This window comes from Chanodichthys erythropterus, chromosome 6, assembly GCF_024489055.1.
Source record: "Chanodichthys erythropterus isolate Z2021 chromosome 6, ASM2448905v1, whole genome shotgun sequence".
NCBI classification, from domain to species: domain Eukaryota; kingdom Metazoa; phylum Chordata; class Actinopteri; order Cypriniformes; family Xenocyprididae; genus Chanodichthys; species Chanodichthys erythropterus.
Genome location: NC_090226.1, coordinates 7,553,144 through 7,570,106, shown reverse-complemented (window position 1 = coordinate 7,570,106; position 16,963 = coordinate 7,553,144). Strand labels below are relative to the sequence as shown.

Genomic DNA, 16,963 nt, shown 5'->3' with positions numbered 1-16,963 from the left:
ACTGAACTCTTGTTATTTAACTATGCCAGGTAAATTCAATTTTTGAATCTAGGGCACCTTTAAAGGGTTAGTTCACCCAAAAATGAAAATTCTGTCATTAATTACTCAGCCTCATATCGTTCCACACCCGTAAGACCTTCGTTCATCTTCGGAACACAAAGATATTTTTGATGAAATCCGATGGCTTAATGAGGCCTCTTTTGCAAGCAATGTCACCGAACTTCTCAAGATCCAGAAAGGTACTCAAAACATATTTAAAACAGTTCATGTGAGTACCAATTTTTTAGAACACTGCCTCATGAAGCTTCAAAGCTTTATGAATCTTTTGTTTTGAATCAGTTGTTCAGAGTCACGTGATTTCAGCAGTATGATACGCGATCCGAATCACTGATATGAAACAAATGATTCGTAAAGCTTCGAAGCTTCATGAAGCAGTGTTTTGAAATCGCCCATCACTAGATATTGTTGAATAAAGTCATTATTTTGTGATTTTTTGCACACAAAAAAATATTCTCGTCACTTTATAATATAAAGGTTGAACCACTGTAGTCACATGAACTGTTTTAAATATGTTTTGAGTACCTTTCTAGATCTTGAGAGGTTCAGTGACATTGCTTGCAAAAGAGGCCTCACTAAGCCATCGGATTTCATCAAAAATATCTTAATTTGTGTTCTGAAGATGAACAAAGGTCTTACGGGTGTGGAACGACATGAGGGTGAGTAATTAATGACATTATTTTCATTTTGGGTGAAGTAATCCTTTAACAATGAGCAATACATTTGTTACAGTATTTATTCATCATTGTTAACGTTAGTTAATAAAAATACAACTGCTCATTGTTTGTTCATGTTAGTTCACAGTGCATTAACTAATGTTGAAATTAACATCAACTAAGATCAATAAATCAATAAATGTCTCTAGTTTTATTATTTATTTTTTTATTGTTTATTTCTTTAGGGGAATTCCTGTCTTTATTAAATTAAAATACTAAAATTATATTTTATTACAAGTTTTTTTTTTTTTATATTATTTTAAATATTTTGTATATTATACAAATTAGTATAGAATTTTAAAATGACCATTTATCTGTTAACAGCGAAAATTAATTGTCAACTTGTTTATATTGGTCAATTTTTTTTGCTGTATATTTATTTGTCATCTTTTTATTAATCATTTTCATAGTTTATTTTTAATGTCAGTAAAATTAAAATACAGTCACACTATTTACAGTGTCCTTGTTACAGGATACATGTAGTTACTGTAGTACCTAAGAAGAATGTTAAGAATTTGTTAATGATATCACAAGAACTTCTGTGGTGAGTTCTTTTAATTGTACTAAGCACTTTGTTTTCTAAGTTTAATCTATTATTAGCATCATTTGTAGGAGTGTTATGATGTGACGTGACATGAGCATGATAAGATCTAAATGCGATGTAGAATATCTAAAAACTTAGACATTATGCAGATTTTAATCGCATGTTAATGTAAGGTGTAAAGAAAGCCCAAAAAGTTTTGTAGAGGTTTAAGACATACAGTGCTTCGTAAGAGGGCGACATCTGCGTCTCTGACAGCAGTCCGTGTGCAGGTGGCCTTCACACACCATTCAGGCATCCAATAGAGCAGCAGGAAAAGAAAACCGCCTGTACAAAGACCACCCAAACTGACCAGAACCAGCTTCCATCGGCACAGCCGATACCCGCTCAACTCCTGCACAGAAAGAAAATGAGTGTGAATGAACAAGCTTTATAAGAGGGGGAAAAAAGCGCATAAAAAGGAAGGAGAAACAAAAAGAATATATACCATCTCATCCTCCAAACCCCTGTTGATAATCTTCAGATCTTCCTTCTCCATCCTGATCTTCAGTCCTAGATGACTTGCTGCTGCGCTCCTGCACACACACGCAGAGATCACACGCTAAGTGTGTGTGTAGTACAGTAAGGATTGTGTGAGGCTCAACAACAGCTGTTATACCATTGCTTTGTATTGACAACCAGCTGACCTGAGATGACACATAATCATGTGCACACGTAAACACAAACACTCGGAGAAGAACTTCCTATGAGTCATGATCCTGAGCACTACAGCGGAGAGCCACGCTGAGAGCCAGACAACAGCTGTCAAACCAGTGGGTATTTTGACAATCAAACATGATTAAAAATGTCTCTAAACAGAAAGAGAGATTTATATCCACAGGGTCAAAAATTTATTTGAACCTACTAATGGTAGATGAACTGAATTTTAATATTTAAAAATATTTCCTATCACTTTATTAGTTTCACATTAGATGTTTTTTTACATTAACATTCAATTTTATATTTGTAATAAAAAACATATTTGGAATTATTTAGGTATTTAGGTTTTCATAAACAATGAATATATAATATCAGCAAAGTATGGAAGCTTGTTTCAGCCACAGAATAAAATTTAAAAGATAATTGTGACTTCTCACAATGGTGAGTTATAAAGTCAGAATTCTGAGATATAAACTCACAATTCTAATATAAAGATATAAACTCGCAACTCTGAGAAAAAAAGTCAGAATTGCGAGTTTATATTTATTACTCATAATTCTGACTATCGCAATTGTGAGTTTATATCTTGCAATTCTGACTTTATTACTCACAATTGTGAGATATAAAGTCCAATTCTGAGTTTATATCTCACAATTCAGACTTTATACCTCACAATTCGAATTTTGAGAGTCCGAATTTTGAGATCTAAACCTGCAATTATGATTATTTTTCTCGCAATTCTGATTCCTTTTTTAGAATTGTGAGAAACTCGCAATTGCGAGTTACAAAGTCCAATCGCGACTTTACATCACATAAATATGAGTTTATAAATCACATTTGAGAGTTTATATCACGTAATTCTGAGAAAAAAAGTCAGAATTGTGAGATGTAAAGTCGCAATTACCTTTTTTATTTTTTATTCAGTGGTGGAAACAAGCTTCCATAGCAATGGCTATATTTATGGCAAAAACAAAAATGTTATTTTTATATATATATATATATATATATTTTTTTTTTTTTTTGGCACATGTGAGAATTATGACACATCACCATACGGAATTATAGGCATCCTATGAATATTTTCCACAGAGGAAAAAGTTGTTCGAAGACATCCAAGCTCTAGAGTTACATCAGCGAAGGTCAAACTATCATTCTCACAATTCAAATCAAACCACAATAAAAGTAACCACCCAACTACCTTTTTATTTTCAATTGGTGCTTACTGGGAATTCATTTTGGACCTTGGATGCAAACACTGAGGATGAAAGAGATTAATGGTTGAATTTCATGTCTGTGCGATTCAGAGCTGCAGTTGTCTTGAAGAGTGACAGGAATGTACAACGTCCTTGTGTATGTGTGTGTAACCGAAGCCGTTTGCTGAGGAAGGAGTTGGGGATCGGTGAAAAACACTGCGTCAGTCATTCAAGAGGCTCTTTCCAGCTCTCATAATCATTAGACAAACTGGTTGATCTGCCATTCTCAATACAAACCACCAGCCAAACAAAGTCTCAGCAGTAAAATAACTACTGAGTACTATTATCATTTGTAAGGGTGAATTTCATGAAGCTTGTCAAGAAATGAACACAAAAGATGATATTTCGAAGAATATGGGCAACCAAACCATTAATGGAGCCCATTGACTTCAATAGTATGGGAAAAAAATACTATGGAAGTCAATGGGGCCCATCAACTGTTTGGTTACTGGCATTCTTTAAAATATCTTCTTTTGTGTTCAGCGGAAGAGCGAGCTTCATACAGGTTTGAAACAACCTGAAGGTGAGTAAATGATGACAGAATTTTCATTTTTGGGTGAACTATTCCTTTAAGCAAAGGACGAAAAAAGTTTGCCGTGAGTATATGGGGGCCTTTAGAAGGCAGCTCAATAGGTTTTGGAACCTGCTCAGAGGGGACAGCAGGGAGGAAACCAGCGCCGTGCTGGTGTGGTTACCTCAACAATAGGGCAGCAGGGAAGCAGCATGACAGAAAACAGGGAAAGTGTGTGAGTGTGTGTTAGACAGGCGGGTGTCAGTGGCCATGCCCCACTCACTGCTCCCTGCCCTCTGCCACAGGCCTTGATCTTATCAGGACCCCGCACCCATACCACACACCACGGTAAGGGGAAACCCAACTCAGGACCGAGCCCTTCCTACCATTTTCCCTTTCTGGAGCAGCTGCTATGTGGCCACATTCTGCTCTCAGCTACAATTTAGACGCAAATCGCGAATGCAACATGTGGCACTTTTTTTTTAACTTCCTCTTGAGCAGACTGTACGATGAATGCAAGGAAACAGCGCAATCATAAACCTGACAGGCCTATTTACCCAACCCATGTCAATGTTTCATGCAAGTACGCAAGCGTTTATTTAGCAGACACTTTTTTTTCCTCAGACAATCTTTCAGTCACCAACCCAGGTTTAATTTGACAGTAAAAAAATCATCTTAAAACCAATTAATATCGGCATGAGCCGCAGACTGAGGCTGCATTTCACTGACCGATCTGGAGTAAATTAACTAATATTTCTTTTAAAGTAAAAGTTGTTACTTGAAATGCGATATTAAAGGATTAGTTGACTTTCAAATGAAAATTACCCCAAGCTTCACTCATCCTCAAGCCATCCTAGATATATATATGACTTTCTTCTTTCTAATGAACACAATCGGAGAAATTTTAATAAATATCCTGACAACAACTACGACTTTATTCAGCATCGTCTTCTCTTCCGGGTCTGTTGTCAATTCGCGTTCATGACTCCGCTGCTGCTGCTGCTTCTTTCCTGTTTTACGGCAGGTTGGCATCCAGCTTATTGGTGCATTACCACCCCCTTCTGCTCCGGAGTGTGGTTCACGACTCCGCAGTGACGCTGCTGATGTGTTATCTGGTGCGCCAGAGCTTTGTTTACAGTCTGAGGGAGACGCACACTGTATTCAAGCTATTCTACATTGTTTGTATTTTGGTATTGCTATATTTTTTAAAATGGTGCGTAAGTGTGCATGTCGCGGATGTCCTAATCGCCAAAAACAACCACGGCGACGTAAAAATGCATTACCTATGCCGACAGATGAAAGGATTCAATGGAATCAATTCAATGGAATCAATTCAATGGAAAGGATTCCGGAAGAGAATACAATGCTGAATAAAGTCGTAGTTTTTGTTATTTTTGGACCAAAATGTATTTTTGATGCTTCAACAAATTCTAACTAACCCTCTGATGTCACATGGACTACTTTGATGATGTTTTTATTACCTTTCTGGACGGACAGTATACTGTACATACATTTTCAATGGAGGGACAGAAAGCTCTCGGACTAAATCTAAAATATCTTAAACTGTGTTCCGAAGATGAACGGAGGTCTTAAGGCCTGTTCACACCGGGACGAATATCGCGCGCGATTTTCGCCGACGTTTAACGCCTCGTGACCAAACAACGGGCGCCAATGTGAGTGTGCACACCGACGCGAAAAACGCAAGGCGTAAAAGCATCATTTAAAAAAAAAACGCCTCAGGTTCTTTTTTTTGGTTTGACGCGCCGCGTTAAAAACTGGCCGACCAATGAGATTGCCGCTTTTGTTCACGTGCCTGGAGCTGCTGAAGTTACAGTAAAACACGACTTGGTGGCGCTCAAGTACAAAATGGTTTTGCCGAGCACACAAGACGACGAAGAGAAAGTACGTAGACGAGGAAGACCCCTACAAACTATCCCTGCGTCTAAACAGCTCCCTAGCTTCCTAGGTCGTGTATCAGTATACCATATAAATGAATGTGGCCGAATCCCTGATCAGTGCCCTGACTAGTGAAGTAGAGAGCTGATTGAGACGCACACTATGGGTGCTCTGCCACAGTATTATTTCTGTATTTTTACTTTTTTTTTCCCCTTTTACATTCAAGAAATATAGTTGAGAATGTCTGTTTCATAAATATGTTTATTTACACTACCGTTCACTTGCACTATATATTTATGTATGTATGTATGCCATTTTATACATGTATTTTTTTAATCTTTTACTTTATTAATATCATATGTTTATTTGCACTACCGTTAAGCACAAGCGCCACATACTGTCAGGGAGTGAATTTGCACTTTCACTCGGCACATCGCCGGTGAAAATCGCTTGGGTGTGAACACAAAAAACGTCTCGAAAAACGCTGACGATAAACGCGTGCGATATTCGTCCCGGTGTGTACGGGCCTTTATGGGTTTGGAACGACATGAGGGTGAATCATTAATGAAATAATTTTCATTTTTGGGTGAACTAACCCTTTAACAAGTTATGAAGCAAAATATGTAGCTTCCGCCAGACCGCCTTCCGTATTCTTCAAAGCGCTTGCGCTGTACGTCCTACGCCTTCAACTTACGGAACTGGCATCGCATAAAGTCTTGATTTAGTTTTTTTGGTGCAAAAAAAGTATTCTTAAGGTTGACTCAATGTAGACAGATGAACTGTTTTAAATACATCTTTAGTAGCTTTTTGGACATTGACAGCGATAATTATCTTGCTCTCAATAGGCCTCACAGAGACATCAGATTTTATCAAAAATATCTTAATTTGTGTTCTGAAGATGAACGAAGGTCTTACAGGTGTGGAACGACATGAGGGTGAGATCTTTTCAATTTGTAGCTTTAATAATGTTAAAATTGTGTTATATTTATGAATTGACTATGTACTTATCCATTTCGTTGCGAGTGCAGTGAGCTTGCAGAGAGGCTCCGCCCACACACACACTGTGATTTTTGATTGTGTCATGTCTTATAGTCGCATCAGGTGTGGACAGACAGATTACTTGTCGCTGGAATCTTATAGCATCTGCTTAGGACAAGGTGTAAGGGAACTGCAGGAATAATGATTTTGTACACATCCACATTCCCTTACCTTGAGATTCTGGGCGCTGTGGCCCTGGGCAATCCTTTCACCTATAAAGAGGCCTCTCTCTTGTACGCTCTCACAGACCTGGACTCCTGAGAGGAAACAAAAGAGGAAATCTTAATTAAAGTCCATGAATCACACAGCCTTCGGTCTTTTAATGGAAGCGTTCTGCAGCTCTCTCAAATGAGACATGAAGAACATTTTCAAAGATTTACGGAGTCTTTATAAGCAGCTCGCAGTGAGAGAAAACATTAAAGTGAACAACAGCGGTTCAAATTTTCCAACACACTAGCTTGGATTTAAACGTCAGAACAAAGACACTGAAGAAATTAAATAAAGAGCTCTGTACATTAATAAAACAAACAGTGTCTGATGAAAAATATAAATAAGCCCAACTCACAACACTGCCAACAGCGCAGAATAAAGCCCACAGGAAATTTATATCATGAGTGCCTTATTCAAAACATCTGACTCTATATTTGCACAAAAACGAATGAAATAAAGCTCAGAGAGGTTTCCATGCCATCCTGAGCTGTGGGGGTCAGAGTGTCACTGCTAGACTTCACCTGATTGGTTGGATAGCCTTTGGCATAACTTACTAATTTATTATTTAGCTGACGCTTTTATGCTAAGTAAGTGACTTACAGTACACTAATTAATTACACTTATTATTAATATAAATAAATATTTAAAGGGTAAATAAACATTAATTCTGAGTGTGAATAAATAAAAAAAACAAACAAATAAATATTAATTTACTAATTCTGAGGGCAAATAAAAAAAAATGTATTTATAACGCCATGTCAGCAACAAGGCTATTTTCATGGCAAAAACAGAATAAACAAAATTCATACAATTAACAAAAAAACTATATAAGACATTTCAGATTAATACAAGAGAGAAATTGTAAAATACAGTCAGGTAAAAATGTATTCATTTAGGATGCAAATAAATAAATATTTAGTCATTTATTCATCCTGAGCACAAATAAATATTCAAAGCACAAATAAATTATTTGTTTGTTTAGTCTGGCCGCAAATTATGGAGGGCCAAATTACTCAATTAAATTATTTTAATACAAGTAGATTATTAATGATGTCAATAGCTATGTTTCTGTCCACCTATTTTTTATGTGCATTTTGGGATCACCAAAAAAAATAAAAAATACTGGATGGACATGCCAAGATGCGCATAATTCAAAAAATGTGCGTTAAAAAAAAAAAAAGTATGCGCTCAATTTATCTAATAAGAAGACAAGCACATAAACTATGATGGAAAGACATTTACAGAATAAATCCCACAATGCGCAAAAAAAAAAACAAACAAAAAAAAAAAAAACAGAATGTCTCAACAGAATGTGATTGGATAACTGACTATCCAACGGACTGATCTTATTGCACAGGATCTCAAATGCCTGATCATTCTGAAATGCCTGAGCCGGAGTCTGTCATCAGAATGATTTGGTACAATTCCCTGCCGGATTGTCTTACATGATTGGGTTCCCAAATACCAGCATCCAAACGCAAGAGAGCATGACAAAGTTTGTGTTTCGTCATTTATGATGAAGGAAAAAAGCAACAGTTTCTTCCCTGATTGATTCCCTTCCATTTTTATTACAGATATTTGGTGCCAAATTCCCAGGAAATTGTTCTTTTGAACACATGGGATGGAAACACAGCTTCATTCGCAAATGTTTTAGGCAATTTTTCAATTTTGTGCATAAGTTGAATTCACAACTTTGGATGGAAACATAGCTAAATTCAACATTTCAGTTACCAACTTCATCCAACAACCGTCAACAACAGATATTTTACTGTACTTTGCTCAGCCATAGCTGTCATGAAAATCAGCAAGAAAAACGGGTCAAGAATCAAGTTTGAAAAGTGACACCCACTATTGTTGAGTGGTGTACCGTAAACTGTAACCCTTAAAAAGCTAATGAAATTAAATGAGCTCATGCTTTAATGAAAAAGCAATACAAAAATAATAGGGCTGGGTATTGAAACAATTTTCACGAATCGATTCGATTACTATTTACATGCTTTCGATTCGATTCAATATCGATTATTTCAGATGTAGTATTTCAGTTACTATACATGGTAAATTTTCTAGAGGAAAAAAAAAAAAATCTCTAATGCTGTAAACTGCACATGTAAGTCAGCTGGTACTACTATAATAATATTGAAGGTTAAATTAACTTATTTATATACAAAACACTTAAATTACACTCAATGACGTTTTTATTATAAATAAAGTTTAGAATTACATAATCATATTTCTACTCCAATTTGTTCTTTTGAAATATAAACATTTAAATCTCAGCTGTCATAACTGATTTATTCAAACATGCATTAAATATTGAAGAACATTAAAAATTATAATGAATATGTAACGGTGCATAGCTATATTTATCAGAATGCTGCTTTCTAGAGTTCACTTTTCTAGCTGACTAATGAGTTTATGGTCACTGAATATGTTTTTCTGAGGTAAATGTGACGTTACGTGACATTGTTTACAAGCTGTTTTATTGACGTCTTTCCACATCACTGATTGAGCGATTACACGAGACATGATACGGATTTCGGTAAGTTGTACTGTATATTTTAACATATCTTCAGATGTTTAGTCATGTTTATTTTGCGCTGTAACTGGTATAAAAGCAGAGGAGAGGACGTTCACATGCGCTCGTGCTGCTGCTTCTCTTTAACTGAGGCGCTAAAACGATCTGTCGTGACATATTAAATAGCGCCATAACGGTATTTATTTTTTGAATCTCATAATAAGATGGAAGTCATTTGAAATCTGAGACTTTGCTTCATATCAAAAGTAACAAAGCGCAAAGATTATTGCGATTTATTGGATGGAAGGCGCTATATTCTGCTCATTCATCAACTGAAAAACAGACTAGACTAATCAATTCTGGGGATTTAAGAATCGATATCGGTTCGTAAAAATGGGAATCGATTAAAATCATGAAATCGATATTTTTTTACCCAGCCCTAAAAAACATGGCAAAAATGGTAAAAATAAAAAATGAGCGGAAACAAATGCTAAAATGAAATAAAAAGCCATTTACCAATTGTTTGATGATTTAATAATCGAATGAGTTAAGTTTAGCCATTTTATTATGTATTTATAATTTAAATATTTCAACATTTATTTAAATGATTGAATTTTTAGTAGACACATGTTAACAGCTTTACCATCATAAAAGGAACTTTGTAGAAGTATGCTTGAGTAAAGTTCATAAAATGTACACCGTTTCCCACAGGAATTTGCCAAACTTTGTTGGGCGTATCTCCTCTAGGGGGGTCCGGAAGCATGAAAATTTTGTACATTTTAAGGTTAAATGCAAATTTGGTGCACTTTGAGAGCTCAAAACTGAGAGCTTAAGCCCATGTACAGTGTGCAGTTTGAACAAAGAAACAGCATTGATTTGTACCTGGACATTAAGAGGGCTCAAACATCTTTTTAGTTGTGATATAGAGTCTCAGTCTACATTACGTTGACACTGGAGTTTTAGGATGCCAAACAATTATTACAATAATATTATAATATGATTTAGGCGTTTATAATTATTCATATGACAGTAATATCCATATATTGTAACAAAAGCACTGTAAAATAAATTAAAATTTAAAGTAGTTACTTTATAAAACAGTATAGGGAAATTACAATTCTTTTGGACCAATTTCTTCACTTGCAAGAGATAAACCCTTAAGCTATTATTTGATCACCAGCTGATCGCGTGAGCAAATGTGCACAAACAGACTGTATTTATACTTTATCGCTGTCTTTGGCTGTTTTATTAAGGCACAAAGCCATATCACGGTTTCGATTTTAGTTCGTTGGCAAAATACAATGTTAGAGACCATTAATGTAGGCTATGTTTTAAATTTTCGGTTCATTATGAAACAATGGTGGCATGGTAATTAATGGGAAACAGTGAAGGAATGTTTAGCTGACAAATGTGCTAAAGTTGTCATATCAGTTCAACCGGACTGATCGAGAGTCTCAAGGCCTGCCGCTGCTCTGAGTGAGTGACAGGAGGCGTGTCTGTGTTCAACTGCGGTGTGCGTGAACTGGCTGTCAGAGAGAAGAGAGAGAAAGCGCTGCCAGTATCGGTGTATACTACAGAAAAGCGATATTGAACTGTTTAACATATTTTAATAGAGAGATTAGAAAAATTATATTTTGACTGCACTGTTAAGAAACCTCAAACCTGAAAGATTCTGGGCTTTTGGAAAAACATTCGGGGCTCCAGCCCCCTTAGCCCACCCCTAGTGCTGACCCTGTATATGTGTGTGTATATATTATAAAATATGTGTGTGTAATATATATTATATAATATGTGTGATATATATATATATATATATATATATATATATATATATATATATATATATATATATATATATATATATATATATATATATATTTATTTATTTTTTAATTTTCTCATTTTTTTTTATTTTTTTTCAACTGACTTAAAATAATAGTTTTTTTTTTGTTTGTTTTTTTTCCTTTTAAAAAATGTTTGATGGCTGCCCTAACAGGAATTATTGGCACAAAATTCCCTGATGACATGCAACAATCATCTGATGAGTAAATTTGCATATAGAGCAAATTGTGTTCCATGTTCCACCTCTTTTCCTTTCCACAATAAGATTTCTTCTCAATAAAAACAGATTTAAAAGAATAATGTTGTTCCTCAAATACTTATATATATATATATTTTATACACACACACATACGTATACACACATAATAATAAATATGTATATAATTATTTTTCAACAGACTTAAAAAAAAAAGAATAAATAAAATGTTTGATGACTGCCCTAACAGGAATTATTGGCACAAAATTCCCTTATGGCATGCAACAATCATCTGATGCTCATCTTGTGTTCCATGTTGAACCTCTTTTCCCTTCTACAATAAGATTTCTTCTCAATAAAAACAGATTTAAAAGAATTAAAAAAGAACTAAAAACAAACAGCAAATCATTCAGAATACCTTAGTTAAGAGTGTCTGACAGCTAGATTTCACAAAGTCTGTCTGACAAGCTCATCCTACATGCATGGATTTCTTCAGCTGTCTGATATCCATGCAGATTGACTGATTTGAAGTTTTCGGAGAGCGCTGCACCCGCTGAGTCAGTATTCTGCAGGTAGCTCCATTTACAGCCAGTTTCACAAGAACGCTCTCCAGGGTGTGCATCAAAACAAGCCGTTTCAGCAGTCATACGTTCAAAAGTGAAAACCCAGCCGAACACAACAGCTAACAACAATATGCAATGAACCTACTGGCAGCCCTCATGATAATTCATGGAAGCCTTCAGAGGAAAAAGTCATGTTTTGGGTTTAATGCGCTTTCTTAATCACAGCCTGTTTTGTTTCCCGCTGCATTCACCATCGCTTTGACCTTAACTGCAACAGCACGACTCCAGTATCACTGCCTTCAAAACTTTAGGAGGAAACTCCTTTCGAACAATGACGGAGTCTCATGGCATATTCGCTGATAAGCGGCAAGATAGACGGTAAGGGTTTAATAATTAGTTGGCCTCAACAATGGAGTTGACGTTGGGTTAATGTGTCACTATAAAAGGCGTGTTTTGTTGCATGATTTAGACTAACATCATGAAGATAAAACAGAGCAGGAGAAAAATAATTACATAAACAACATTAAGCTTACAGACAAACACAAATTCAAATCAGACAAGCTGCGAAGTTGTTGATTTGATCTACGAGGACAGAGTATTGATTTCACAAGATTCTCACAAAGTCCAACAAAACGAAAAAAAAAAAAAAAAAAAAAAAAATTGTAGAAAACAAGCATAATCCCTAACTTTTCTCAACCAGCATCGTTTATAAAACACACACCCACCGACATCATTTTATAATACGATTATTGACACTGCTTTGTGGATGACAGACGTCAATTTTGGACTTTGAACCAAAACAACCTATAAAACCCTTAAAAACATGATTAAAAACACACAAACACTGTGGCAACACCATAGTAAAGGTATATATGATGGTACTGAATTACTACCACAATATTCATCATAAAATATAATTTACTTGGTACTCCAAAGTATTTCAAAGAACATAAAAGAATTTTAAAACAATTTTACCAAGGTCAAAAAGTTTATATGAAGACTATTGAGAGCGTTTTGTGGATGGCATGCCAATTTTGGACTTTGAACCAAAACAACCTATAAAACCCTTAAAAATATGATTAAAAGACCTCAGATTAGGGATGCTCATTTCGGTTAAATTTCTCGACCGACAACCGACGCTCGTTATCCGATTATTAACCGTTAACTGATAAGATTATAATATTGTATAGCCTATATAATATGACATTAAATAAAAAATACAATTGACGAGTGTCTGTGTCTTCCACGGGTTTATTTTAACATGCAAACAGCAGCATAGAACAGATAAACAACAGAACCTGGATTCACATTATCAAATTGTCACGCACCTGCAGCGTTTCTGACAGCAGAAAAAAATAATTTAAATAAAAGGCATAAAATAAATAGGCCTACACTAAATATTTTTCACTTAAATGTTTAACAAATTAAGATGACAAAACAAAAACACGGTGAATCCATTGAAGCTTTTAACAACCGGTATTTTAGACATTTTTTCCGTCAAATAAAAATAGCAGGCCTACCTCAAGGATTGTTATTGTTATGACCACGGACGGTGCACGTGTGCACACCGAACGCGTCTTTCCGCGCTCATGGGCAAAGGAGTTTCTTTGAAAGGCTCGCGCACGAGACTAAGCGGAATGCGGGAAATGAAGTATACCATGGCCCTGAATTGTAATGGACTGGAGCTCACGGTTCACATCGAGAGAAATGGGAACGCGGGGGCACCGCTATGCGACCGCAAAAGGCACTTTCACTTTCGTGATCAAAGTGCATGCCACTGATAAGCTTTGTATTATGCAGTAGTACAGTAGCTATATAGTCTACATTCCAATTAAACGCGCAGGTCTCCTCTCGTGCGTCCTCCCCACTGTGTCGCCGGTCGAGGCAATAATTTTCGTTTCGCTTTTAGATATCTCTTTTATTGATGCCATCAATGCTTTTAACTCAAAACAGTCCATAAACTACAAATCCTTCAGTCAAGCCAGCTCGCGCGTCAATCTGAGAGATCAGCCTCTTACCTTAAAGAGTCAAATTTCTCGGTTTCTGAATGGACGGTTTTGCTTGATTGACAAACGCTAACGTTCGGCCACGATTTATATACCATCGACCTGTCCTAAAACGTTAGCACGCTGTGATCGATTGCTTGGAAATGGTCAGTACTTCTTTTCGCTCGCTTCATTTTGCTTGTTGCTTAGCGAAATATGTCTGGCACGTGTGAAACGCCCGGTGAGTTAACAAATAAGCATATATGTATATATATAGCATATTTTTCTTTAACCATGCAGCAAAAAAAACAAATAAATCGTTTAACTGATAGTATTAATCGGTTAAAATTCTTACTTTCGGTTAACGGTTAAACGGTCAATGCGAGCATCCCTACCTCAGATACTGTGGAAGTACCATAGTAAAGGGATAACATATTATATATATATATACATATATATATATATATATATATATATATATATATATATATATATATATATATATATATATACATATACATATACATATACATATACACATACATATACACATACATATACACATACATATACACATACACATACACATACACATACACATACACATATATATATATATATATATATATATATATATATATATATATATATATATATATATATATATATATATATATATATATATATATATATATATATATATATATATATATATATATATATATATATATATATATATATATATATACACATCAGTGCTTCCCACAGGTTTGAAATATACTTGCGGTGGTAGCCGGGCGAAAAATCCGGGCACAAAAATGGGCACAAAAATGGTCTACTACATGTGACAAACAAATAATGTGTGATTTTTAACAGTATTTTTATTTATTGAAATTATACAAAATTACAGCATTTAAATGTTTCACTTTTTCCTATGTTCTCCTTGCTGTCATATAGTGTCTCTCAGTGAATGGGACACACATTTTACTAGTAAAATTTATAAAATGAATAATACATGTGTCAAATAATGTTCTTAGTCCTTTCTTTATGTGGGGGAGACTACAATAATTTACTATGAATTAAATGGAAATCAAATTAAATACAATTTAGGGTGCATTCACATTACCACTTTTGGTGCGCACCCGGGTTCGATTGACGTCAGTGTTCGGTACGTTTGGATGATGTGAACACGGTCTTCTGAACTCGGGTGCGCACCCGCGAACCGTACACGAGTCCACTTAAAAAGGGTGGTCTGGGTGCGGTTCAAGTGAACTCCGGTACGGTTCGCGTCTGATATGAATGCAAACGTACCAAATTGCGGAAGTGAACCGCTATTAATGCCGTATAATTTGATAAAAATGTGTGTTTGTGTGTGTGTTTCACTCACTTTCCCGACGAGCGTGACGGACATGCTGCAAACAGAGAGCTGTAGCGTAGCTTCTCTCATTTCTGCTAGCCTTCATCATTCTACATTCGCGGCAGATAGACGCAAGAGCCGTTGTGAACAAAACCAATGGTTCAAAAACAAAAATATAAAAGTGAGGAGAGCAACGTTATACATTTTGCCGCCTTCTCCTGTGCCATCGTTACTAAGCAACGTAGTAAACAGCTGCTGGTTTGATGACGCAAACGAACCGCGGTTCGGACCCAAATAATATAATGTGAACACAGTCCAGTGGGCGCAGGGGGAGGGGGGAGCAATCGAACTCGGGTTCAGTCCAGGCAATCGAACCAAGTGTGAAAGCACCCTTATTGTGTAACCAAAATACCAATAATGCCCAAAAGAAAAAGAAAAAAACTTAGCGTGTGACTTAATTATAAACAAGCCCGAAATACACTGGTACTCTTATTTTGAAATGTCTGTACTATTGCAGGCTGATCCTTCAGATTCTTACAATCGTCTAAAACATTTTATATAAAAGCCATAAAGTAGACTTTGTAATAATTCATCAACTTGAGTTCATTAGCAATCACTTGGCATAAATCTGCGCTTTTCATTGATTGAGAATCACTTTGAAGCAGATTGAAGTGCTGTTGCGCAAGCTTGTAGAATGCGCAACAGCGCCGCCTTGTGACTTTGCAAAATGCAGCGCCCGTGGGAATGTTAGTGGGAGTAAACAGTTCTGACGCACACGTAACGAGCATGTATTGAACGACTAGTTTATCGATCGCGGATGGTTTCATTATCTTGCGCAGATATAAAAGCATAAGAGGATAAATATAATAAAAGCAAAAATGTGTCTCCAAATATACTTGGGCAGCCATTATTATACGTGGGGGGCCTGCCCAAGTAAAGTCTATGTGTGGGAAGCGCTGATATTATATTATATTATATATAATGGTAATGAATGATTACCACAATATTCTTAATAAATTGTCATTTACTTGGTATTTTCTAGTATTTCAAATAATATCACAATTGTACAAAGGCTAACAAACTTGGTTTTTCCATATTATTCACTTTTTTGAAAGGTTTAAGTATGTAGAAAGTGTACAAAAAATTACCACCAGTTTCCATGAAAATATCGTTCTTATAGTAAACTGTAACATGGTATTACAATAGCTACCAAAGTCAAAAGATTATTAGAAACAATTCTGAAAGTTTGATGGAAAGCCCATATTCATCAAGAATTTACAGTAGAACCTGGTATTTGGGTAGAAAATACTGGAATAAGGGCATCTGGTTTTCACTGAATAATCTTATTCCTCAAATGTTTCTTTCAGGTCCTCAATTCACTTATTTGTCATACAAGTTGTACATTACACGATAGCCTTAATATTCAACATAATTAATAAGAAATCTGCTTCAAAGTCCTCTAATAAGCTTACTGAAAAAGCTCAGTTAAACCATTTGAAAAACATTTGAATCTCAAACACCAACAGGGCAAAGCTGCTTGACTCTCAGCTGGACAAGCGGTTCAGTAACTCATGGGCACATTTC

The 16,963-nt window shown here is 35.7% G+C and overlaps 1 protein-coding gene across 5 annotated transcripts in view; it reads right to left on the bottom strand.

The window, feature by feature from the left end:
* atp13a3 (ATPase 13A3) overlaps positions 1-16,963 on the bottom strand; it is a 50,509-nt gene that overhangs the window by 27,478 nt on the left and 6,068 nt on the right. For 2 of the 5 annotated variants that reach the window (XM_067387936.1, XM_067387939.1), the window contains exons 2-4: positions 6,883-6,968; positions 1,802-1,889; positions 1,535-1,708 (exon numbers count right to left, since the gene is read on the bottom strand). In XM_067387936.1, coding sequence (XP_067244037.1) covers positions 1,535-1,708; positions 1,802-1,852 — 225 coding nt within the window. In that variant the 5' untranslated portion in view covers positions 1,853-1,889; positions 6,883-6,968. Of the gene's footprint in view, positions 1-1,534; positions 1,709-1,801; positions 1,890-6,882; positions 6,969-11,892; positions 12,334-16,963 lie in introns of those variants that run through there. The other 3 variants (XM_067387940.1, XM_067387941.1, XM_067387937.1) reach the window with 2 other exon arrangements.